General features: G+C 44.1%; 4 protein-coding genes across 6 annotated transcripts; 2 read left to right on the plus strand and 2 right to left on the minus strand.

Moving 5' to 3' along the window:
- Positions 1-8: 8 nt before the first annotated feature.
- On the minus strand, positions 9-16,301 carry SHPK (sedoheptulokinase). Of its 3 annotated transcripts, XM_080562632.1 has the most exons (8): positions 15,605-16,301; positions 10,682-10,770; positions 7,192-7,333; positions 4,396-4,579; positions 3,014-3,166; positions 1,755-1,930; positions 1,459-1,659; positions 9-423 (listed from the first exon to the last, which is right to left on the minus strand). In XM_080562632.1, the coding sequence occupies exons 2-8, from the start codon at positions 10,742-10,744 to the stop codon at positions 29-31; spliced, it is 1,314 nt and encodes a 437-aa protein (XP_080418758.1). In that variant the 5' UTR covers positions 10,745-10,770; positions 15,605-16,301; the 3' UTR covers positions 9-28. The 3 variants fall into 3 exon arrangements, with proteins under 3 accessions (XP_080418758.1, XP_080418757.1, XP_080418759.1); XM_080562631.1 differs by lacking the exons at positions 10,682-10,770; positions 15,605-16,301 and adding an exon at positions 8,916-9,344; XM_080562633.1 differs by lacking the exons at positions 10,682-10,770; positions 15,605-16,301 and adding an exon at positions 8,261-8,876.
- Positions 9,508-18,325, plus strand: CTNS (cystinosin, lysosomal cystine transporter). The gene is made up of 11 exons (XM_080562648.1): positions 9,508-9,654; positions 10,102-10,220; positions 11,486-11,564; positions 12,776-12,860; positions 12,951-13,054; positions 14,027-14,158; positions 14,919-15,018; positions 15,113-15,232; positions 16,341-16,511; positions 16,939-17,056; positions 17,401-18,325. The coding sequence occupies exons 2-11, from the start codon at positions 10,118-10,120 to the stop codon at positions 17,529-17,531; spliced, it is 1,143 nt and encodes a 380-aa protein (XP_080418774.1). The 5' UTR covers positions 9,508-9,654; positions 10,102-10,117; the 3' UTR covers positions 17,532-18,325.
- Positions 18,326-18,547: 222 nt separating this feature from the next.
- TAX1BP3 (Tax1 binding protein 3) lies at positions 18,548-22,627 on the minus strand (the record flags this gene model as incomplete). Its single annotated transcript, XM_080562668.1, has 4 exons — positions 18,548-20,109; positions 20,369-20,446; positions 20,752-20,871; positions 22,088-22,627. The coding sequence occupies 4 exons, from the start codon at positions 22,625-22,627 to the stop codon at positions 19,972-19,974; spliced, it is 876 nt and encodes a 291-aa protein (XP_080418794.1). The 3' UTR covers positions 18,548-19,971.
- Positions 22,581-23,448, plus strand: EMC6 (ER membrane protein complex subunit 6; the record flags this gene model as incomplete). Its single annotated transcript, XM_080562671.1, has 1 exon — positions 22,581-23,448. The coding sequence occupies one exon, from the start codon at positions 22,581-22,583 to the stop codon at positions 22,917-22,919; it is 339 nt and encodes a 112-aa protein (XP_080418797.1). The 3' UTR covers positions 22,920-23,448.
- Positions 23,449-23,731: the final 283 nt, after the last annotated feature.

A 23,731-nucleotide genomic window follows, 5' to 3' on the forward strand; every position in this document is an offset into this window, starting at 1 on the left:
GCATCTCAGGCCACTCTAAACAATAACTTTATTTTCTGTAGAACATCACCATGGCAGCCCCCACAGCAGCATCGACATCCTTCCCATAAACCACAGGGAACGGAAAAATCCTTTCCACTTCCTGCCTCAGCACCTCATTCCTGGCGAGGGCACTCCCACTCCCCAGAATTCTGCTCACTCCTGTCTCCATCAGATGTTGCACCGGTAACATGGAACAGAGGTTTTGAACGATGCCGCGGCACAGAGCTCTGGTTACATGACCCAAGGAGAGCTCAGAGACAGCAATACTAGTCACTGAAGCCAACTGCTCAGGAACGTGTCTCTCTCCAAATATGGTTGGGTGGATTGAGAGTTTGCTGTCATCTTGGGCCAAAGCTGCTTTGATTATCTTTGCGTAGATGGCAGACTCCTGAACCTGAAGTCCTGCAGATGGGAAATACCATGTTACTCAGCTGAAGAGATCTAGTATATCTTACATGTGGAGACTTAAAATAGGCACTGATCCACTTGTTCAGCAAAATACTGAATACATTTTTTCCCTGTATCAAAGGTAATTGTTTTTCCAGGATTACAAGCCCCAGTTCTCCCATCCAACTGTATCTAATATCTGTAATACTAGAAATCTTTTTCTGATCAGAACCAACATCTCTAAAGGTACTAATGACAGACTTCGTATGCAATCCAGCTACCGAAGCTGAACGCAGAGTTCACTTCAAGAACTCATCGAAAGAATGATTTCAGAACTTATTTCTGCACTGCAAAACACAGGAGATTTTATATATATGTGCGTGTGTAAAACACTCAAATTTAATGTGATAATTACTTCTCATTTCACAAATGGGAATGACAGAGCACGGAAATGGAGGACCCTATGTATACCCAGGAGCAGAAATAGACATTAAATACAAGCTGTTTTTTTCCTTTGTAATGAGTAAGATGACATATCAAATACAACTCCAGAAAAAGTGAGGAAGTTATATAATAACAAAAACAAACAAACCACCATGAGTGCAAAGTCCATGTTTAAAGCACTTAGAAGACACTACGTGAGTTTTAGCCTTAAAATCCATTAGACTGCGGCAAAATACACAGTAAAAGGCAACTGATACAATCAAGGGACTCTTTCTGATTGCAGTCATAGGAAATCAGTGGCTGTCCTCAAATTTGCTGACCCTTCCTTTTAAAAACAACTTGCAAAAGTATTCTTGTGTGCTTAAAACAAAAGAAAACCCAAAACCTAGAAGCAAAGTGAATGTGGAGTCCAAGGATGACTGTCCCAGCATGTTCATTAGCTTCAGAAGGAAATTCTAGACATCTGGGAAATATGACCCAAGAGGTATATCCTCATTCCTTCTATGGCATGAAGAAACAGCTCTATACTTGTTCCTTTGTCTGAGCTTCCCTTCACCTTGTTGATCAACCTCAATTTTAAGCCTTAACAATCCTTAACGAGCTTACCCAGCTCTTCCATCCACCGTGACACCATGTCCACAAATGTTGCTAGCACATTGCCTCCATTAAGTGATGCTGCCACTGCCAAGTAGTCACCGTTGAAGTAGGGAAAGTAAGTAACAGCCGATGAAGGATCTGGTGTCTCTGGAGGCTGGAAACCAGGGGGCATTGAGATGGTCAGCTGAGCAGAGGTACTGATATTAAGAACTAGAAAACAATAGAAAAAAAAGAATCAGCATTTTACTAGGCTACCCTGAAGGCAGACAATGAGAAAACAAAGTAAGATACCAAAATGATCATACCTGCATCAGTCCTTTCAGTCAGACAGGAATAAACAGAGCACTGGAAATCTCCCAGAGCAATTCCTACTTCTGTTCCCTTGGGTATTCCATGCCATGCACAGATTGTCCTCCCCGCAATACTGCCAGGGTCTCCCACCTCTGGAAGCAAGTGAAGAGGAAAGCCGGACTTTTTCAATCTACAATCAGAACAATATTGTTGCAGGAAAGTAGTACAGGAACATGCAGCAGGGCTACAAGGACCTCTCTGAAGTCGCAGACGAAGGTGGCCATACATTTGCGGCTGCTGGATTTATGGATGCTTTCACTTCTCTAGAAAGTTTTGTCTTGGGCAGCATTCCAGTTCAATGCGCGTGGTGCACTAGAATATTCTGGAAGAATAAACTGCTTTTCGTGGTATGCAATCTGATTACCTGGGATTATACAGGAGTACAGGTTCACCAAGTTTAACCTACTGATGTCACATGGACAAGCAAGTTCCAAGGTTAAGGGACAATCACAAAAATTCAACTTTTAAGCGTCAAAGAACTTTGAACTGTCATGCAGTTAGTATCTCAAAACCAAATCACAGAGGTAAGTCCAACAAACTCCTTACACAAACCGCAAGATACACTATGTTGCTACAGCAAAAACACCAGATTAGTGAAAATGCAAGTTTCTGTCACTCTTAAGGCATTAGATAGTAAATTACCTTTATGAGCAGCTCTTGGAATTCTGGCCTAACCTAAACTCTGAAATACATACAGCCTTAGGATTCTGTCCTGAAAGAGCAAATCGTTAAAAATAAATAAACAAAAACAGTTTTCTGTAAGACTCCCTGTAGCCTACCAAATTTTAATAAATCACAAGTAAATCTTAGCAGTTACAAAGGAGCTCAGCCAAAAGGAGGAGACAGTAGTAACTGTCTTTTGCCATTACAGCCTTGGCTACAGCACTCACTTCTCCATCTCCTCCCACCATCACACCACAGAAAGGGACAAGAACAGTTTGGTATACAAGGCCTCATTGATGAGCCTCTCAGCTCTGCTGTCTTAGGTATTTCTAAAAACATAGTGCTAGATCCTATACAATTTAAATACATTTACCTTACAAACCAGAGCAAACGCCCAAGAGTCCTTCAGTACAGACCACACCACAATTGATTAGGAACAACTTTCAATCACTTCCTATCCGTAGCACATTCATACTTAGGGACCTAAGAGATGTTCACGTTGCCTGACACAAGCAAAGCATAAAATCCATGGAATGACCTCAGCACTTACACATCAGTATTCCAGCTTTTGTTTCTGGCATTAAAATATCCCCAGCTGGCGGCATTCTGGACGGACATGAGTGGCTTCTTCAGGTCACACAACATGGCAACCACATAGTCATGGATAGTGCCAGCTGCATCGTAAGACTTCAGAAAATCTGGACTTTTAAACAAAACATTTTAAAAACAAAAACAATGAGTGGTGCTTTAAGACAGGCAGAGCAAGTTTACGTTCAGTGCTACAGGGAACTTTAGATGCGTGTGGCCTCACCTCCTAAAAACAAAACTGCAAACTCAGTATCTCAGTGATCAACTTGTATTTTGTGGGTTATCATTTTTTTTTTAATGGGATTTATTTTCCAAGCTTTTACCACAGTAGCAATTCTTATCTGCTCGTGGAAGACAGAGAGACAGTGGCTTTAAGGAATGAGTTATCTGGATTTGAAAGCATACCACCGCAAAACATGCCAGGAAGGTTGTAATTGTTTGTACAAAAATGTCACTTTGTTGATTCCGGAGCATTTGAGAAAAATTAGTCAATTCCTGCAGTCGCTTTAGGATTCACAGATTATATGAGTGGAAATGTACCAAGTGGTGAAACGGAACAGAAACAAACCGAAGCAGCTTGGACTCATGAGCTGTACAGCTCCAAAGCAAGGTCACGTCACATTCTAGGTATCTGCTGAACATATGCTGAGGGAAAAACAAGATGTAGTAAGTTTTTCCCTACTAATTTAACTTGAACTCACTGCTGAGGAAGATAATGTCTCTTTGAGAAACATAGCATGCTACAGATGAAACTGAAGACCAAATCATGCTGATGCCAAGTCATAAGTGAAAAATTACATCCTCTGCAAAAATGCCACAACAAAGCAGAGCATCAGTAACACCTCATAAGAATCCCAGTGTCTAAAGAAGGAAGAAACTGAAATTAATTTAGGGATTGTTTCTTTCAGCATCTGGCAGCAACCAGCCAAAGCAACTCTGTTACTGTTTTAGGCATGTTTGTACTTTCCACTATCTGCACAAGCCAAAATTATAGCGTTCAAGCTACATTAGCAGACCTCCTCTGAGTAGCAGATTGGACTCGAATTTTATGATACTTTAAAACTTCTGTTTCTATATGGTCAAAAGATTTTATTTTTATTAAAAAGATCTGTACTACTTTTATGAGGTCAGAGAGACTTGTGTGCTGTTACATATCGCTTATATTGAATACTGCCATTACAAACATTCTTTGACTAATTAATATTATGATTAGAGAGAAAACGCACACCCTGAGCTTGTAGTTGTTTTACCATGCCACAGGAATCCCAATTGTCACACAAATTCAAGGGGAGAAACTGACAGTGAAACAGCCTGATGTAACTGCCCATTTGAGAAACAATGTACCTTTTCTTTAAATACCAGTAGACTGTGGCACACCCAAATCCTGTAGCCAGGCTGATGTGTGACTGGGGCAGTGGAAGAGAAGCCAGGAAGGCAGGACTGCAGCGGCCGTCTTGCCACGTAACCAGATGACTGACCTCCTCTGGCTCAAAGGTAGGGCCGGTACCACACTCTGTCCACCTGCAACCTGAAACACAACAGTGCCTGAGAAATCCCGTGATTCCCCGCAGTGCCTGCCATTTTTCCTTACTAGACACTCTGATAATTTGTCAAATATATTGGGAAAAGAACAGAAACGGAGCCAGTAGCGGTTGTAATTAAATTAACTAGTCATAGTTTCAGTCCCAGATAACGTCATAATTCCAGTCATCCTGGAAAAAATTTGCAATTCTGCTACGAGAGGTAAGGAGCTGACATGACAAAACTTGAACAGCCACATCATGACCACGAGCACACAGAATTAGTAACGGCTGTCTACGATGGATAGGGCACAGTTTCTTCCACCTTTTGACTCAAAGCAACAGGAAGCCTGGATCTGTACGTATTAAGCAACGGACTGCAAACCAAAGAACATCCCTCACCTGTACCTTGCAATAATGCTTCACCAGAAGTAGAGAAGGATTTAATTCAGTTTTTATCAGTCTAACACATTTGTTTTGAACAGAGGTTGCCACACCTTTGGTGAAGCCATCACATGCTTCTATGCAAAGGCCTCAGCTAAATTAGGGCAACCTCTTGGTGCTACACGGAGCCTTCGCAGCAATGTCTGCTACTGCTCCAGCCCAGCGCGCTGCTCCCTGCCCTGACATGCTCCCCACAAGCAGTCCTGCTAAGGCAGATTACAGACCTGCCAGAGCAGCAAACTGAGCAGATGCTGAGCTCAAGCACTGGCCTGTGATATTTGCTGGCACACTCTACGGCTCAGCTTCAGCCTCTGACAACTACTGCTCTCCCAGGTGATGCAGGGCCACAAGATAGGGATAGGACAGGCCATGCACTGTCTCCAGCTGGCTCTATTTCTTTTTTTTAGTGAGGGGTGGCAGGAAAGTTTCAAGCTGTGCTGTGCCACTTGTCCTACAGGTCAGAGTAGAGACCCAGCTGCTTAACTGACTAGCACAAATATGACTAAAAGAGTCTTTCTTGGGCTGCATACAGGGATTTAAAGTCACACACACAATAAAAAGCAGCCATGAAAGCAGGAAGTACTATGTGAAACATGCAAAGCAAACATACCTTTGTTGTTCTCTTAATTCCCTGTTCTATCAAGTCTGTTTGAAACGATTTTCAAATTGGCTTGTTTTTCTAGTTTTAAATGGTTTCAAAGAAATATTATTAACCATAAATCCAACCCTAAAGGATGCTATTAAAAATCTAATTTGTGTCCCAAAGCGCATGGATTCATTTAGTCTACTCAAAACAAATGAGAGCAAACACCCTCTTTCACTGGACAGAAATGAAACAAAAGTGGTGTGTGGCTTTGGGAAATAAAATATTAACCAATATCACGTAAGAATCTGTCTATCATGAACTCATGAGGCTTTGTTATGCAGCCCTTGGGACAGCTGGAAAGCAAGCAACAGCTCCTTCCCATCAGCCTTTGGATTTCTTTCTTTGCAATCATTTTTGTGTTTAAGGTAAAATTACAGCCAGTAATGAATAGCACTGTGTCTCTTTAAGCAATTAAGACCCCGAAAACTTTTGATAGGCAGTGACCAGCACTTCTGGAAAATCTATTCTGCAGTTTACAATAAATCTTTGCTTAATCTGTAACTTTTATTATTATTTTAAGATCTGTATAATTGCTCAGATGCGCACACCGTAAGGTAAAGAGAAAAAAAAAACAGAACCACATTTTGAAACCTGAACCTTGGACTTCAGAAGGTTTACGTCAGCTTAGCCAAGAAAAGAATCCATACCTATCTCACAGAGCTAGAAATCCAAGGCTTGAATTTTTCAAACATCTTCACTGTCACAATCAAGCTCCATGTGACTACCTTACTGTGGCTGACTTTGTTTCTGAGGTCTTGGCCCTTCAGTCTACAAGCAGCTGCATATTCAGAATCAAGACCACAATCCTTTTCAGCTCCTAACAGAAGCACAAGCAGGCAAGATGAATGCAACATGCCAGTCTACAACTTACTAGAAAAAAATGCTTTGAGATTTTCATAAAAGATAACAACATAAGACTGAAATAATATTTTACTGAACGTCATTTTTTCCTCTTACTGTACTTTCAAACAGCGTGTCAAATTAGCATAGCAATGTTCATTACTGGATAGCTACTGCTGTACACATTCTAACATAAAGATCAAGTACAGCTTATTTTTCAAGGCATACATAGAACTGCTAATACTACTACTGCAGAATCACTGGAAGGTATTGAGATACTGGACACCAAGTAGTTAAGTGCTTTATGAGGTGAGTAACATTTAAGAAAAAAGGAATTGACATGGTCTCCGGAAGTTCTTTCAACTGGCAGCAGATAGCATATGATGGACAAACAATAGACAAGCCACAGATATGTAATTCCTCCTTCATACTATTAACTGTGCTCACTCTGCAGGGATCTCACAAGACTAAATCCTTCAACTGATATGGGTAAACAACATGGTTAACTACTGTCAGTAGATGAAATTCCAGTAATTAAAGCAAAATTGACACAGAAGATAATCTTGTTAATTCTGTTTTACAGAAAATCAAGGTGAACATGCAGCAGTTTCCTACAGATCACTTCAGTGCTGAAGATTTATTTTTCTGTATCATGGTACTCTAAACAGGAATGCCAAAAATTAATGTTACCTTGATCTCTTTTCCAAAATACAATCCCGTGCATTTGCCCTGAAATGCCAATGTGACTGACTCTTTGAAGCTGCTGCTGAGGTAGAGCAGCAAGGCATTCGTTCAGTGCTGTTATTATTCTCCGGACATTCTGCTCCATTCCCTGTAATCATGAAGCATTATACCAAGATGAAGCCATTAGGACTCACTGTATTTATTAAACAAGGCTACTCTAGTCAGAAGTGAAGAACAGAACTCATTTAGGTTAATAACATGCATTACAGTAACATTCACTACTAAATTGAAAGAAAGTTTGCAAAAAAAAACCAACAAAACACAACACACACAAAACCCCCAAAACAATACTAGCAAGTTGAGAATAAACAACAGCATCTTAGACTGAAGGCCGTATAATCCTTGACTTATTTTCTTAAGACACTACTCAAACACACCTTTTAAAAAATCCATTAACACTCACCACATACTTTCATTAGCTCAACTTCTGCATTGCTCTTTTTTTTTTTTTTCCACAGAGGATTATCCGCATGTTCTCAGTTGCACGCAGATTCATGTCTCACAACCTCCTAAAGCCTCTACGCACTGTTGACTTGGATGATGCTGATACTTCATTTCTAGATACTCTGTTCCCAGAACTGCCAAGCAAACTGCATAGATCTACTCAGTAAACTGACCAAGCCCTGCCACAAGATAAGCTGCATTACAGCTTTCACCCTTTTGAAAATTCAGACCACTTTGACAGACTAGAACAAAGATTATAAGCAAAAGTATTTACATATATCCTACACATAGCTGTGAACTGTTGTGGGCATGTGTACTTCTAGCTGCATAAACGTGACTGTAGGGAGAAGCATTGGCCTGTCCAGTATCTTCGCTCAGAAATGAGTCCCTGGAAACACTACAATACTAGGCCACAGGAATGTTGATACATAATGTTTATGATTTTGATTCATTCTTTATTTGATTGAACAACATAATTAACCTAAAGCCCTTTAACAGGAACATACGTTCCTGGTTATTTCCACAGGGAATTTCCAGTTACGATTCCATCTCACGTTAAAGTGCAACATACCCTTTAAGTTGGCAAGTGGTTGCTGTTTCCTGAACTGACAGCATCAAAGACAAAGGCATTGTTCATGGAAGAATAGTTTTAGATTGTCTTGTGACATCTTTGAGGCCATAATGGAAGCAGAAGCAGGCTTTCTGCAGGTCTGTACGTTCTCAGAAGATAAAGTTGAGCTTGGGCTGCCATCTCAGGAATGTGGGAGGCTCCAGCAGTGGCAATTAGTTTGACTCAGTGGTGCCACTTATGGAATGTTCCTGGCAGGTGCCTCCATTTTGAAATGAGGTAAGAAAAGAGGGAACAAGTTCCTAAGAGTTATTATTCATCTAACAAACCCATTGACTCCAGTACTATCCTAATTTGACATGACTATTTGAGTACTTAACCAGCAGCTTTTCAAAAGCTGTGTCTTTCTTAAAACAGCTTTACTTGGCTTTCTTGAACAGAAAACAGATAGCATTTTAATTCCCATTTCAGACATCCAGACACATATAGCAACCATCTCTGTCACTCTACGCACACACACAAAACAAGCCCAAACAACCAAAAAACCAACCAAACAAGAAATCTGTCAAAGTCAACATAACGTAGCAAGACAACCCAACTGCTACAAGGCAATGCCACTATCCTGAAATCGCCGGCAGTGCTTTCTGCCACCCCTTACCTGCGGTCCAGCTTCCAGGCTGCTGGTGTGTGCCTGTGTCTCCCTGGAGCAGCTCTCTGCCACCACATGCCCTCGCTCTGTCCCTACCAGCAGGGCAGCCTTAACAGACGTCGTGCCCAGGTCTATGCCCAGCACGCAGGATGCCTCGCTGCCTGCCATGGCCCTGGCGAGTTGCCTTCACCTCCCTCACACACACAAGTCTCTCTAGGCGGTAGTCCGACCAACATCCACTGTGTTGAGCCCTTATGTTGTTCCTCGCTGCCTTTGAAGGAGCACCTGCCCTAAGAGGGCACAAACAACACAGGCTACTGCTCCAGCAGCGTGCAAGGACTGGGGTGACTGGGCAAACTGGGCCGAGAGAGAGCCTGGACTCTGCCCTCTGACTGAAAACGTCTCCCTTCAGCACTTGAGCAATGCCCCTCCATCTTGAGAGTGGCAAAACCATCCCTTCCCCAGCCCTCCCCAGCGTCCTTTGCAATTTAGAACAAAACTCCAGCGAGCAGCTGAAGCACCGAGTCCCCACCCCGGCCCTCAGCGACCCCTCCTCACAAAGCCGCCAGCCCCAGCTCGGCGCCCGCCCCGCTCTGCCACACCCAAGATGGCGCCTGCGGGCGGCCACAGCGGCGCACACGCGCGAAGGGGGCGTTAGGCGGGGAGGCGATAGGCGGCCGCCTCACGTGAGGAGCTGAAAAGGGAAGAGCTCGGGGTGCGTGGGACGGAGTTGCAGTGCTGAAAGGAGGTAGGTGTTTTTTCCCCGTAGTGCCGCTTCCTTGGTATTAGCGTGCCCTAAGGTGTGGGATGGCGTTGCCTCACCGTACCTTCTGAGGGGAGAGTGTTGGGGACTACAAGTCCCAGCGTGCACCGCGCCCCTTCTGCTGCAGGTGGGGAGGGTGGGGGGCGCAGTGGTTGCTGAGATTCGTAGTCCTGCGAAGTGGGGGATACCTCAGGGGACGGTAGCAGAGTGGCAGGAGCAGGATAAGCTTTGAGGGGGGAAGACTGTCAGGGGAGCGTGGGCAGACAGAGGCTGAAAGCCCAGTGTCCTTTAGAGAGTGCTGAGGGCCCTTCAGCCAGGCTGGGCCAGGGGCTGTGGTGCTGAGGAGGGAGCCATTTTGCAGTGGGGAACAGGCTGGTACCCACTTAAAGTTTGTAGGACCTGAGCAAGGCCTTCTCCTCGTTTTTTCTGCAGCTCTGCCACCATCAGGATGAAATATCTGTTCCCTCCTCTACTGTACCTCATGCCTATGCTGCTGGGGAGTGGTGGTGTTTGGTCATCCCTGCTTGGGCCTGCAGACCAGCTCCAGAGTGGTAAGAGGTGGACAAGGGTAGCTCCTCAGTATCCCCAGTCATCTCCCTCTGGGGAGATCTGTGCCATGTTGCCCATCAGCTCTTCTGTCACATGCTGCCTTTGACTTCATGTGCTCATGCTGAGGCACTCTAGTGACAGATGGAGCACTAGGAGAGTGCAGACACTCCCCTCAGTTGAAGGAGGTTAAATACTGACTGGTGCAGTCAGGGATGAACTAGGGAGCTCTCCTGCATTTAAGTAACTTCTTAAGAATGCTGTGTAATATAAGGTAACAAGAAAGATGCTCGTCACTGCAGATAATGCCTATGTAACTTCCTGCAAGAAGTAGCTTTCATATTTGATTCTTATAAAGAAAATGTTTTCCACTTCTTTCCAAATATGTCTGCTTTCAGAAGGCAGACAGTACTCAAAACTGTTATGTGAGGATCCTGGCAGTGTAGGGATTCACGGTTATTCTTACCTCATAGGCTAACTGCTGGTGTTTGCTACTTCGCTGTATCCAGCCCATGTATTTCCAGTTCATTATTTCAGTTCTAGCTTTCTTGAACCCTACAGTTCAGGAGACAAAATAGGGTGTCCATTACTAAACATAATATTAAAAATAATAAAAAAAAAATCAGGGCAACCTCTTTAATGCTCTTTTTCTGGTCTTAAATAGATTTGTTGTTCTTATCTGTCACTTTTGACCTTTAAACGTACATATAGTAAAAGACTTGGATTCCAAAATTGATGATGCATGACAGGTTTATGGTTTTGATGTCAATTGTATTGGCGTTGTAATATGACCCCCTCTCAAAACATGACACACTATACCATAGCTGTACTGTTGCAAAGCGTGCCCTATAACAGCGATACTTCTGACCACTATAGCAAGGCACTTGTGATTCTTGAAGTATTATAATTGTAAATATACGTTATTTGAAACATCTGGGGACGTGAAGAATTTGTCACTCAAGCAGTAACTTTAAATTTTGAGCATTATGACTTCCAAGTTACTGGGATCGTATCAAGAAACAAGTAGTGAGTTTTAAGTATTCTGTAGCTTTGTCTTGGCACAAACTCTTGCTGCAAATCAAATATTTAAATTGCTTCCTTGTAACTTGTTCAAGTGGCAGTTACTTAGTTCTCCTTTTAGGTTGTTTAGTTCCCTTGAAATAAGCAGTACTCCCTTTGCTGTTTGGTGAAAGTGTACTGGTGTTGTGTTGTTTTTTGTTTTTAATCTGACACTCCAGGTAGTAATGGACAAATTTTTATTTCCTCCCAGATGGAGTCATTGTATTGTCTGTCCCAGAAGTGGTTTTGTTAGAAAATGGAAGTTCAACAAATGTCACGATATCTCTGAGGTAAAATCATGGTTACAGCTTTTTCTCTTTGAAATAAGGAATAACAAGAGGGTAAAATGTAGCTATATAGTTAAATTTCCCTGCAGACTTGGATAACTTTTTTATACAGAGGGACTTTTACCTGTGTGTGACTGGCTACTTCTAGACTGGTAAATCACTTAGTGCCAGTTTGGACCAAGACAGTGCAGCAGTCTCTGAAATGGCCTTGTATAGTTGGTCTCCGGTAATATCCCATGCCATTTGTATGGGAAGTCAAGCAGGAAAAGACATTTTATACTGTCTACCTTGTATTAGCTTACTGAACTGTCTTCCATATGTGAACCTGCAGCTTCTCTATTTCTAAAAACTGATGCTTGAGAGGAACTTGCACTTCTTAGAAAGATCACAAAAAATTACCAAGCAAGCAGAACTCACCCTTTCTAGCAAAGAAAGGCAGCTACCCCAGACTAGGGGCTGATACATCCTAGTCATATTGTTTAATACAATGCACGGCTTAGCCGTGTTTTTGTTGTCAGCCTCTTGCCAGGAAAGAAGCATTAAATACTTAGACTTTGAGATCCCAAAGGTAGGGGTGTGTGTGAAGGGAACAGTCAGATGACAATGTAAGAATTGTGACAAAGGGGAAAATAGCAAGACATGGCTGCAACAGTCCAGAACTCTTATTTCTGCAAAGTTGTATGTAGTACTGTGATCTCCTTCATGGAGAAGTACAGGTGTTTGAACCTTAGGATAATCTACATATGGCTCTGCAACTAAACCTCCTGGACAAATGCTTAGTGGAGCCCTGAGGGAAAGCTTTGCAGGGCTATTTTACTTGTGTTTGTTTTTAATCTTGCATTATGGCCATGATTTCTGCTTGTCATCACCCCAGTACATGTCCATCATTTCTGCCCCTCTTAGTCTCCAGAATCCTACCATTGTAGGATTTTGCTGTAATGCTCTTCTCTGCCATTTGTGTGGGGTAGAGGGAGGCGAAATGTGGGTATGTAACTGTTCAATGCCAGTCGCTTTTTCAGTTAAAAGAAATAGTATAGTGCTAACAATCTGGTGTTGGTGTTCCTCTGAGTACTACATCGGTACTGTACTGTTGTGTATGGACTGCCGACTAAATTTGCTACAGCTCTGTGGAATTAGTAGATACTTTCCCACAGACCTGAAGCGATCTTTGTGAACTCAGGCACCAGTCTAACTCGGCTCGTCTGTCTTTGCAGGGCTCCATTAAATGAGACACTGGTGATAACTCTTAATATTACGCACTCATCAAAACACAGCACCATTGTTGAACTACCTGACAAAGTAAGTGACAGAATAGACTCCTGACCTTATGCAAAAGCCTAGAGCTGGTATGGTGCAACTCTCCTTTTTTCCCTCCACTTTGCCTTGCAGGTGCATTTGCCTGCAGGTCATACCGAGGCAGACTTCCAAGTGAAAGCAGATGATGTTGGACAAATAACAGTTTATCTTTATACCAGTAATTTCAACTTAACTGGGTGAGAAACTGGTTTTTAATTCTACTTAGTATCCTACTGCTTCATAAACTCTGGCATAATTATTTCCTCCCTATAGTTAAGTAGTTGCTGGGACATGGACAGTATATAATTGAGAAGATGTAGTGACCCCCCAGTAATCCCCGAGGTATTCAGATAAATATAAAGCATAGAAGCAGAATGGTAATCTTGGTATTTTAAACTTATACCTAGATGACTGTGACCTCTTATGGCTCCTTAGTCTGGTTTTAATAACCCTTCTCCAAAGTTTCAAAACTACGTGTCCTGATCCAGGAAGCATTTGGTTGTCAATGTCTACATGGATGCTATTTTTATATTCTTACTGTGCAGAGCTTGTTCTGGAGTACTAATAGCCTTGTGCAGCTGAGTACCCACATCCTTGTCAGGAGATGCAGGTGTTTTCCTCCCTAGTTAGCAGAGCCATCTGTTCACCAATGCCAGTCCTCTCTAACAGGAAAACAGTCTAGCAAGATGGAGAAAACTGGATTGTATTTCCTTGTCCAGATGCTACTCATCAACAGGCTACTCCTGTATTACTTCCTCATTTCACTTCTCTTTTTAAGACTCGCAGGAATTGCAGAGGTAACCATATTTGTGAAGTGATCAACAGGACAGGCATGATCATGAGGCTTTGCTGGCAGGGCATGAAAAGTGAAACTGCTCTTGCGTAACAGACCCCGTGCTACAACACTGGAAGCCATAGGCACAGGATGACCTTTTTGAATAATAGAAATGAAGAGTGGAACGGGAAGGAAAGGCTAGGTTGAATGGCAGATGTTTAAAACTTAACAGGGACACTAAAGAAAGGGAGGAAAAACTCAACTGAAACCAACACTGAATCTTTATCTTGTCTCAGTGCCTCAGTTCTGTTTTTTCTCAAAGCAGAACAAGGCAAATGGTCCTGAAAATGTATGAGCAGAGAAAATAACTAACTCTGTTTGCATTAACCTTCAGACCTAGGATTCAATTTCAAGTGATTCACAGCATCGTAGTGAAATACGCTGATGAGGTGATTGGCTGGATCTATTTCCTTGCTTGGTCTATCTCCTTCTATCCTCAACTGTTTGAGAACTGGCGACGAAAAAGGTAAGGAGACTTAAGATGTGTTTTCAAGTCCCTTAAGCGCATCCAAAAACAATATTCCTGGTTTCACTTTCATCCACTTTTGGTTCTTGTGACTTATGTATGGAAAAACTGGGGCAGGAGGAGAAGCAGGGCAAAAACAAGGCCTGAATAAATGCAGCCCCAGTGCCCTTTTTGTATGTGCAGGTCAGAGGAATTTACTTGCATTCTACAGACACCTAATTCTAAGGTTTGGCATCCAGTAATAACTACTGATAGAGGATGCTTTTTGCGTTCCCTTTGGTGTCATGTTGTGTATCACCTGACCAAGCCAATTGTGCTGACGCCTTCACAGTTGACTTACCTTGTGAGCTGCTTATCAGACAGCTCCTTGTAGCGTTATCATTAGACTAGCTCTCCTTAACCTAAACGACTGCAAGTAGAAAGGTTATCATACATGAAAACTAAAGCATTCACTTTGGCAAAGATGCACTACTGCTACGGATTTAGGCTGGCATGGCTTTATCAGGCTGGCTGAGCTCATGGAAGGGTGAAGTTAAACAGCAGCAACAAACTTGGCAGTGAGAACTGTTGTGAATGGCATATGAAGGATATTTCACCTTCCTTCCCAATAAACTCCATGTCATGTTGTCAGAACGCCTTCAGCTTTGGCTTGCATCAAAAATTGCCTATCAGTCAGCATGTTCTAGGGATAAGCCATCCCTGGAGCTGCCTATAACACTCTCATTTCTCCTACTTTTTTTTAAATTCTTTCCTTCTCTAGCGTTGTCGGATTAAGCTTTGACTACATTGCATTAAACCTTACTGGCTTCATAGCGTACAGCGTGTTTAATGTTGGACTCTTCTGGATTCCCTTAATTAAGGTAAGCACAATTTTCCCTACTATTTTTAGGGGGCGTGGGTATCTACATAAGGGAGTTATAACACTTAGCCTGTTTTGGTTTACCTTACGCTTAGGAGGAATTCTTACTCAGTTATCCCAGTGGAGTGAACCCTGTGGCTATCAATGATGTTTTCTTCAGCCTCCATGCAGTAGCTCTGACACTCCTCATCATAATTCAGTGTTGCATCTATGAGGTATGTCTCAGTGCTGGCCTGACCTGGTAGCTCTGGCAGAGCTCCCTCTGCTGGATGCCTCACCTCTCACTGTGCTCAGATCCACTCCTTTTGGGCCCTAAAGTCATCTTCACTGCCTTTCTGTTCCTTGACTTTTCTAGAAGCCAGGCTTCACAGTCCAGCTACTTTTATCTTTCTTGAGCTAATAGCTGCTCCAGTAAGCTTTGGTACTTCAGCCTCATGGATGTTCTGAGCTTATAAGTAGATTCCTTAGACTCAAAATAACTAAAGTAAACAGCCAAGTTCATAAAGTTTTTGAACAGATTTCTAGCCAGCACATGGATTACAGTTCTACACAGTACAAATGCTCATACATGCTTTCTGTTTCCTCACCTTTTGAAGATGCCTTGAGCCAGGAGATGTCCTTAGTGATTCCTTACAACTCAAATATTCAGCTTTTGAGTGCAGACATATTTAGTGCATAGCATTTTCTCTCTACCTCCCCACTTCTTTTCACCTGAAACAGCTGCAAAGGCCTATTTATAATTCCCACTCCTTTCTCAGGTGAGACTGATTAAGTCAGGTGCTCATTGTAAAACCTCTGATGTGAACAGATCGTTTGTTCTAGATAGCAACCCAAAACAGAAATAAATACTTCCTCTGATAATGCTAAACCTAAAACTCTAATAGCATATTTATCAACAATGAGTGTGATAGTCTCTTCTAGTAAAGAACAGGGAGACAACTATGACTTTTACCATAATGGTCTCAGCTCAGCAGCCTATTGCATTTATATTTATGTTGATAACTTCAGACTAAACTCAGGAGATTGTTACAGATGTGGCACTGAATCATAGGCAACATAAATCTTCAAAAAATACTGCAGCAATATTTTTTTCCACTTGCTTATGGACAATAGTATTCTGAACAAACGCTTTTAAATATTGTACATAAGCTTTTGCAAACCTGCAGCTGATTGCTTGAAGTTTCCTTGTGGTATGTACCTAACTGGTACAACAATGGGTGAGGACTGTAACCTTGCATGGTACTGAGCATATTCGATACCTTACAATGTGTCTGGGGACATAGGGCCTAGACTGGTCCAAGTAAATCTGCATTTCTCTTTCAGAGAGCAGACCAGAAAGTATCCAAAGTTGTTGTTGGACTACTGGCACTTGCATGGATCTTCACATTTACAACACTGTTTCTTGCTGCAGCTGAGGAGATGACATGGCTACAGTTCTTATTTTGCTTCTCTTACATCAAGTTAGCAGTCACGTTGATAAAATATTTTCCACAGGTAAGCCTGAACTTTTCTGGTTTTATGCTATGTTACTGTCACTCTAAGCCTGAAGTGTATGTTCTCGAAGGTCTGACTAGACTAAACCAGCAATGGTTATTTATTCGTTTTTCACAGACAAAACAGTATAAAGCTCCTATATAGTTTAACACTTAAGTCTTCTGTATATCTCAAAATGTTTACTTTTTGGGATTGCTCAGCGTACTAAGAGGTAACCCAACTAAGAAAAAGCCCAAGTGAACATAGACATCAACTGTAAGCTTTCTTTCCAAATTGGAGTATCTTTACTTCATTTGAAGACTGGAACAAGACTGTCACTAACTAACATGATACCACAGTAGAAAGCAGAGTCCTGCGTGGTCTTAGTCCTGGCTAGGTGCTGAACGAACAGGTACACAACACATTAAACTTCCCATTATGCCCTCAGGCATACATGAATTTCCGTCGGAAGAGTACTGAGGGATGGAGCATTGGAAATGTACTACTAGACTTCACTGGTGGAACCTTCAGCCTCCTGCAGATGTTTTTGCAGTCATACAACAATGGTAAGGCTGGAACTGAACTGGTGGGGGCTTAATGGGGTGGGAGAACTTCATTACAAAGCAAAACCCTGTAGGTTATCTTGGGAGATTTATGCTACAGCGTGGGTAGCTGTCTTTATGCTAAGAATAAAGAAAGTCTATTTTGCTTAGAGATTGAAAAATACTTAGCTATTCTGAAGAAACCACGGGAACCGTTATTAGCTTTGCACAAGCTGTACGGGTCAGTCTCAAGGAGTGTTTAAGTAGTCTGGGTAACAAACACGAACTTCCTTAATATGTCTATCATCTTGTAGTCTCAAGATAAGACTAAGCTCTTAGTCATAACACTCTAATCTTGTGTTTGACAGATGAATGGAAATTAGTCTTTGGAGATCCAACCAAGTTTGGCCTGGGTGTCTTCTCCATCATCTTTGATATTGTTTTTATGGTTCAGCACTACTGCCTTTATAGGAGATGGGGGTATGAACCTTGTGAATAACATCTCTGAAGACAAAAACTTTAAATTGAACTTGCCCCTATTCTGGCAAAGGGATTTCAAGATGTCTGCTAGCAGCTATCAGAAATACTGACTGATCTGTTTATTCTTTGATCTGCCCTGGTATGGAATACAAGCTGCCTTGCCCAATGCTGATTGCCAGGTGCCTTGAAGGACATCAAGCTATCTAGCCTCTACTTGCAGATGGAAGGTTCGTGCCTGTTGAAGCTGCAAAGCCAGCTTAGCTTGAGCTGTCCCAGCAGCATGTGGCTCTCTTCCACTATCAACAGGAAAGAGACCAGAATTGTCTTTTTGATTGTGCATCACTTCCAAAGAGCCAAAGTTCTGGCTTCCAAGAACTTGAGATCATGTTGATGCAACCACTTAATAACTAAGGCAGGTCTGTGGACTTCAGTGCTGCTGACTCCTCACAGACCAAACCATGCTGTAACACCAGTCATGTTGGCTGGCAACAGCAATAATGGTACCTGAAGGAACAATGAAGTTCCTAGCAAAAAAAAAAGACAAATACAAATGTTAACTCTAAGAGGGAAAATAAACACTGAGAATAACCTGAAAATATATTCCTAGTTCACTTGAAGCTCTTTCAGAGGTGCTAAGACAAGTGCTCAGATAACTGTGCCTGAATACTTGTGGTGTACTATCTTAATCTTTCTTGGTTCCACTGACATGCCTTGAACCCTAAACTGTGGATAGTAAAGATCAGATTGTCAAAGGGATTGTTTCAAAGTGGATCACGTTCATTAACAGCCCATTAATTAAAGGTCTTAAGCACACATTCTTGTTTCTGTGCTACTTTCTAACTACATGTGCTATGTTGCAGGTAGAAATCAAGGTAAGCATTATAACCTTTTAAAGTAACTTGAGGGGAATCCAACAAATACTTGAATGCTTTGTGTTCATGTAGACCACAACCCACTATGAGCCAGAAAAGAGGTCTCAGGTGGAGGCATTCAAGTGATAGGGCCTTCCTTCAATGTAAAAAAGAGCAGCTCAGGTAATTCAACTCCGTTTTATTGTGTGTAAAATCAAGTGAAATAGCAGTACAAATAGGAGTGTATCTTTACAGTAACAAAAATAACTTCAACTTGAAAGCCTTAAAACTTACCACTGAATTCTTAAGTTACAAAATTCAAAGCAGTACTGAAGTAATTCAAACAGATATAAAAATGGTAAGTAGGCATCTGCTGGTGTGTACAGAAGTCTGAGATTGATACAACATGTAAATGGCACAGCAGTAACATACTGAATAAGTTAGACTGCCCCCTCCTTATGTTCTATTTACAAGCTTACCTGAAGACTGCTTAAGGAAAGTACAGATATGTATCAACTGAGGTGGATTAAAAATGCCAGGTTTTAGCTAGTTAAACCACTAGGAAGCCAGGTAATTAACTCAGTGCTGCAGCAAAAATCTTAAATCCTGTGGCATGTTGATTTAAACAATGTAGTAGCTTACCAGAAATTTAAATTTGGTCAAGAGGCACTTTGACAAGTTACTGGCATGTTCATCTATTCAATCAATAAATCAGTGATTTGAACAGTCTTATGGAAGAGAGACCAAAATCTACCCCCTGATAGTCCAATACAAGTGGAATGAAGAACTGAAGACTCCGGATACAAGCAGCTCTCTTGGTAAGTTCAGCAACAGCATTTTCTTTACCTGCTCATCCTGGTCCATAGTGTTTTTTTATTTAAGCTTGATTCATTTGATGTTACAAATTACTTTTGAACAAAGAGAATCAAGTTCTCTGACAATGAAGCTGAACTGTACTGTCTAGAACTCTTTAATACCTGTGAAATGCACTAAAACTATCCCAGGTATTAATAACTGTTACTCAGCTTTTTTTGTCTGAAGAGGCTGCTCTGTACCAAAAGTCTTTGCAGTAAGCCATAATGCCCCACACCCTTCAGCAAGCTGCCTACCTAACACACAGTGTGAGATTAGTACAGTGCTCTTCCTCACAGCAGTGTGCAACTCTTAATCCTGGCATTTTAACTTGATAGCATGGGAGGACACAACAGCTCACTTCTATAAGTGTAAGCACAGCAAAAGCCTCTTATCGTCCTCGGTAGAAACCAAATTCCCATTGAAACAGGAAACCTTCGTGCTCTAGAAAAATCCTGTCAAAAGTGAGGCTTCTCCAGTTTTTTCCTTAAATAATATGGTTTGCCCTGTCCTCCTGAAAGCCGTGACTATTATAAAGCCTTCCCGTGTACCTGCAGGGAAGACTTTAGTCCTCTCAGAGTGCTTCTCTAAAGTTTAACTATTGTCAATTACACCAGAGAAAATAAGAGTAGTGTTTACCACAGTTAGGAACGTATATTCCTTCCAGACAATCTGTTCAGCTCTAGCCTTTGCTCCCTTGCTTGATATCCAGTCTATGCATCTCCCTCCCCAACCCCTCCCCAACTTCATGATTGATTAGGACAGCATGGATTGCTGCACAGCCTTCTGCAGAGATTGCCTGGTCACCAGCAGCCGCACCACTTCTTCATTTCTTTTTGTCAGCCTCTTCCTAGCTTGGTCATGGGTCACCATTGTCATATCCCAGCCATTCACCTAGGAAAGAACATAAAAGGCGTCAGCAGGCAAAGAGCAAGTCTTAAAGCAAGCTAGGGCAAGGCTGTGTGGACTCGCAGGTGTCCTGTAACTGTCCCATAAGTATATCTAGTACATCATTCTTATGCCACAACTCTGTTTATTTGTAAGCCCTACAAACTGCCCTGGAAAGTACCCAGAAGACAATTTCTCCCAGCAGAAGCTTATCTGTAGTGTGTACCTGGTACTGGATTGGTACTCGTCTTAACTTGGCATTTACCTGCATGATCTTATCACCAATCTGAAGTCCTGCAACTTCTGCTGGGCCTCCTTCTGTCACCCTTGTTACATAAATGCCCTGGAAAAACAAAAATTGAGTGTTACAATGAATAGCTCTTATGGAAGGGCTGTTCTACTGGTGATGCAGAAATGCTTTGTAGCACACTACAGGACTCTAGTTAAGATTACAGGATTCTAGTTAAGAACAGGTTTGTGCAGTGTTGGAGAGAATAAAAGGTAGAGAGCTGCGTAAGTTAAACACAAGCTTAGCCTGCAAAGGATAACAACAATAACTTTAGTCAACTGTGTTAGAGGGCAGAATACAGATGCACTCCAGTAGTGCTTGCTCAGCCTAATTGCTATAAAGAACAAACTGCCTCTGACCTTGTCAGTCTTATCTTCAGAGAAAGGATTTTGAGTAGGATCCTGATCAATGCCACCTCCAATGCTGAATCCCAGAATCAAGTTGTCACCTTGGCGAAGTTTATGTATTTCAATTCTTTGCTAAAAAGAGAAGATAAAAGAGTACTGTGATCACTGAAATAAATCGCAAGAAATCTTAAGACCTAGTTACACTGAGCTATCAGAGATACCATAAGCTTCAAGTAGCTCTAGGAGAGAAGGCTGTATGACAGCCTTGTAAGAGTAATAGCCATCCATCAAACCTGCACACAGGGTAAGCAAACAGCTCTAAAACCTGCTGGCAGCACAGAACTATCACGCAGCACTTGTCATCTGTCAGCTGCATGTAGCCTTGAAGTGACAACAGTTGGTTCTGAGCTGTTCTCAGCCCTACCCCAAACACCAGAACAGGAGGGGATCTGCAAGCAGAAGGGCTGTCATGCCATTGTATGGCTAAGTGCCTAGTCACTGCATTACTCCTGCCCTGAGAAACAAGGGGGAAAACATTAAAAAGGGAGCAGATCTCCTTAAACGCGAGTCAGGTCTTGCTGACGAATAGTCACTCGTATCTTGAATCATCTCAGGGTTTTATCAGAGTGCCTCCTGTTCCTGCCTCACCCTGTCAGTGAGAATAGCAGCCTATTAGTGGGATGGATAACTTATCAACACTGCTGCAATCCAGAGGTCGGTTCCTTGCTGTCTGATGACCGCAGGCATCTGACAAATGCTACCCACTGCCTAAGCACTGTACAGCTGCCAGCTCTTACAATTCTTGAGCTGACACAAAAATCCCAGGCCTTAACCCAAACAGTAACGACTCGGGGCTCTTCCTGAACACCTCCGTCAGGGTGCAAAGTGTGGGGTGAGGCGGCTGCCCCCTGCCTGGGGGCTCCCACGCAGACAAGCAGTGCAGCAACCCCCGGCTGGGTAAGCGGTGAAGCCGCCCGAGGCGGTTACACTCGCTTACATCCCAACTAGGGGAGGAAACACCAAAAGGCCTCACTCGCGCTGCTCCCATTAAGGCAATTACCGCGCTGTAAAAGACAATTAATGCACCGCAGCCGCTCTCCTCCACCACCCTCGGCCAGCCGCTCGCCCTGCCCCTGCCCCTGCCCCTAGCCCGGCACAAGGCTGCGGGCCCGGGGAGCGCCGCCCGGTGCCGAGCTGCCAGCACGGGCACGGCCTCGCCGGGGAGCCGAGAAGCGATCGCGTCGGGCCCGGCCCCGCCCGGCGCCCAGCGGCGGGGGCTGCCCGGGTCCCCCCCCCCCCCGGGGTCTCCCCCTCCCTATAGCAGCCCCCGTCCCGCCCCGCGCCTCACCACGACGGCGGTGACCGGCTGTCCCGGCACGTACGACATCGCCCCGGTCGCCTTCCCGGTCCCAGCCCCGCCGCCGCCCGAACAAAAGCCTCGCCCGGCCCCGCCCCGCCCCGCCCCGCCCCGCCGTGGGGCCCGGCCCCGCTTCGCCCCGGCGGCCCCCGCGCTAAGATGGCCGCCGGCAGCTTCCGGCGGGCCCGGCGGGCGGCTCCCGGCCCCGCGGCGTTGAGCGCTGAGCGCTGACCCCCGGCAGGCCGCGAGCCGTGAGGGGCCGGCCCGGCGCGGGGCCCCGCGGAGCAGCGCGGAGCCGGGCGTGAGGTACGGGGGGGGGAGCGGGAGGGCGCTGAGGGACGGAGCCGGGCCCCTGAGGGCGGCTCCTGAGGGAGCGCGGCCTGAGGCGGGGCGCCCCGCGCCGCTCTCGCTGTGTCCGTGCGTCCATCCGCGTGTCTGTCCGTCTGTCCCCCCCCAGCCTCGTCCCGGAGCCCGGCAGGGAGCCATGGCCGCCCCGGCGGCGGCCGCCAGGCGCGAGGGGCCGCAGTTCATCAGCGAGGCGGCCGTGAGGGGCAACGCGGCCGTGCTGGACTACTGCCGCACCTCGGTCTCGGCCCTGTCGGGCGCCACCGCCGGGATCCTCGGCCTGAGCGGGCTGCACGGCTTCGTCTTCTACTTCCTGGCCTCCGTCCTGCTCTCCGTGCTCCTGGTGCTAAAAGCCGGCCGCCGGTGGAACAAGTACTTCAAGTCGCGACGGCCGCTGTTCACGGGGGGGCTCATCGGGGGGCTCTTCACCTACGTCCTCTTCTGGACTTTCCTCTACGGCATGGTGCACGTCTACTGAAGCGGCCGGGAGCCGCGTTAGCTGCGGGGGTTTGTAACGAAGCGGGAGGACCGTTGCCAAAAGTCACCCCCACGCCTCGGCCAGCTCACCTTTTAAACCGTTGTTCATCGCTCGCGTCGTCAATACCGTCAGTAAATTATGTCCAAGTACAAATGAATCGGTAGTACTGTGCTAATTAAACTGAATGTGAAAGCGCTCGGATGCCTCCCATGGATAGTTGGTGGCTGAAGAACGATTTCTGTCCTTAATTGCGGTCACATCTGCAGATTCTGATTACTTTAGTTCCTTGTATCCTCAGCGTTTTGGATAAGAAATACCAATTACCCCCCACCCCCCTTCTCTAGTTGCTGCCTGCCAGTTATAACAGCACTCTAAAAATAATCCACTGACACAGGGAAATATTTCACAGCAGCATGTAATTAACTGTATGTAAAGATTTGATACAGAAATGTGTTTGAGTTGCTAGTGCAAATGTTACCTTCCACAGTTGCTGTATTTACACCTTATAAATAAATGACATTGTCATGGAGACTCTTCACTGGCATGGACAAAAGTCGCTAAGTGATGCTCTCACAAGCCAAACACTGCTGTGTTTAATGCCATTGTGTCCAATGAAACACAGGCACCAAAATGCACACAGCGTCTTATTGCCTGCTAGCTTAGGCTTGTGTAAGCAGCAGGATTCCTGCAACTGAGTGGTGTGTCACGGTGCCATGTCTGGTAGGGACAGAAAGGACTTGATCACCCACTACAGAGGTAATGTGTCTTTGCTCTAGAGCTGCTTGTGCAAACAGTGCTTGGAGCCTCTCATC

The sequence above is a fragment of the Anser brachyrhynchus genome (assembly GCF_964034855.1).
Source record: "Anser brachyrhynchus genome assembly, chromosome: 20".
NCBI lineage: Eukaryota > Metazoa > Chordata > Aves > Anseriformes > Anatidae > Anser > Anser brachyrhynchus.

Bases quoted from the DNA above. Each gene is read 5' to 3' on its own strand.
- SHPK (XM_080562631.1), bottom strand. From the start codon at position 9,074: ATGGCAGGCAGCGAGGCATCCTGCGTGCTGGGCATAGACCTGGGCACG. The intron at 7,334-8,915 runs GTAAGGGGTGGC...TCATGATTACAG, and splicing joins GCCTGGAAGCTGGACCGCAG to GGAATGGAGCAGAATGTCCG. The intron at 1,660-1,754 runs GTATGATCATTT...ATTGTTTTCTAG, and splicing joins GACTGAAAGGACTGATGCAG to TTCTTAATATCAGTACCTCT.
- CTNS (XM_080562648.1), top strand. From the start codon at position 10,118: ATGAAATATCTGTTCCCTCCTCTACTGTACCTCATGCCTATGCTGCTG. The intron at 12,861-12,950 runs GTAAGTGACAGA...TTTGCCTTGCAG, and splicing joins TTGTTGAACTACCTGACAAA to GTGCATTTGCCTGCAGGTCA. The intron at 15,019-15,112 runs GTAAGCACAATT...CCTTACGCTTAG, and splicing joins TCTGGATTCCCTTAATTAAG to GAGGAATTCTTACTCAGTTA.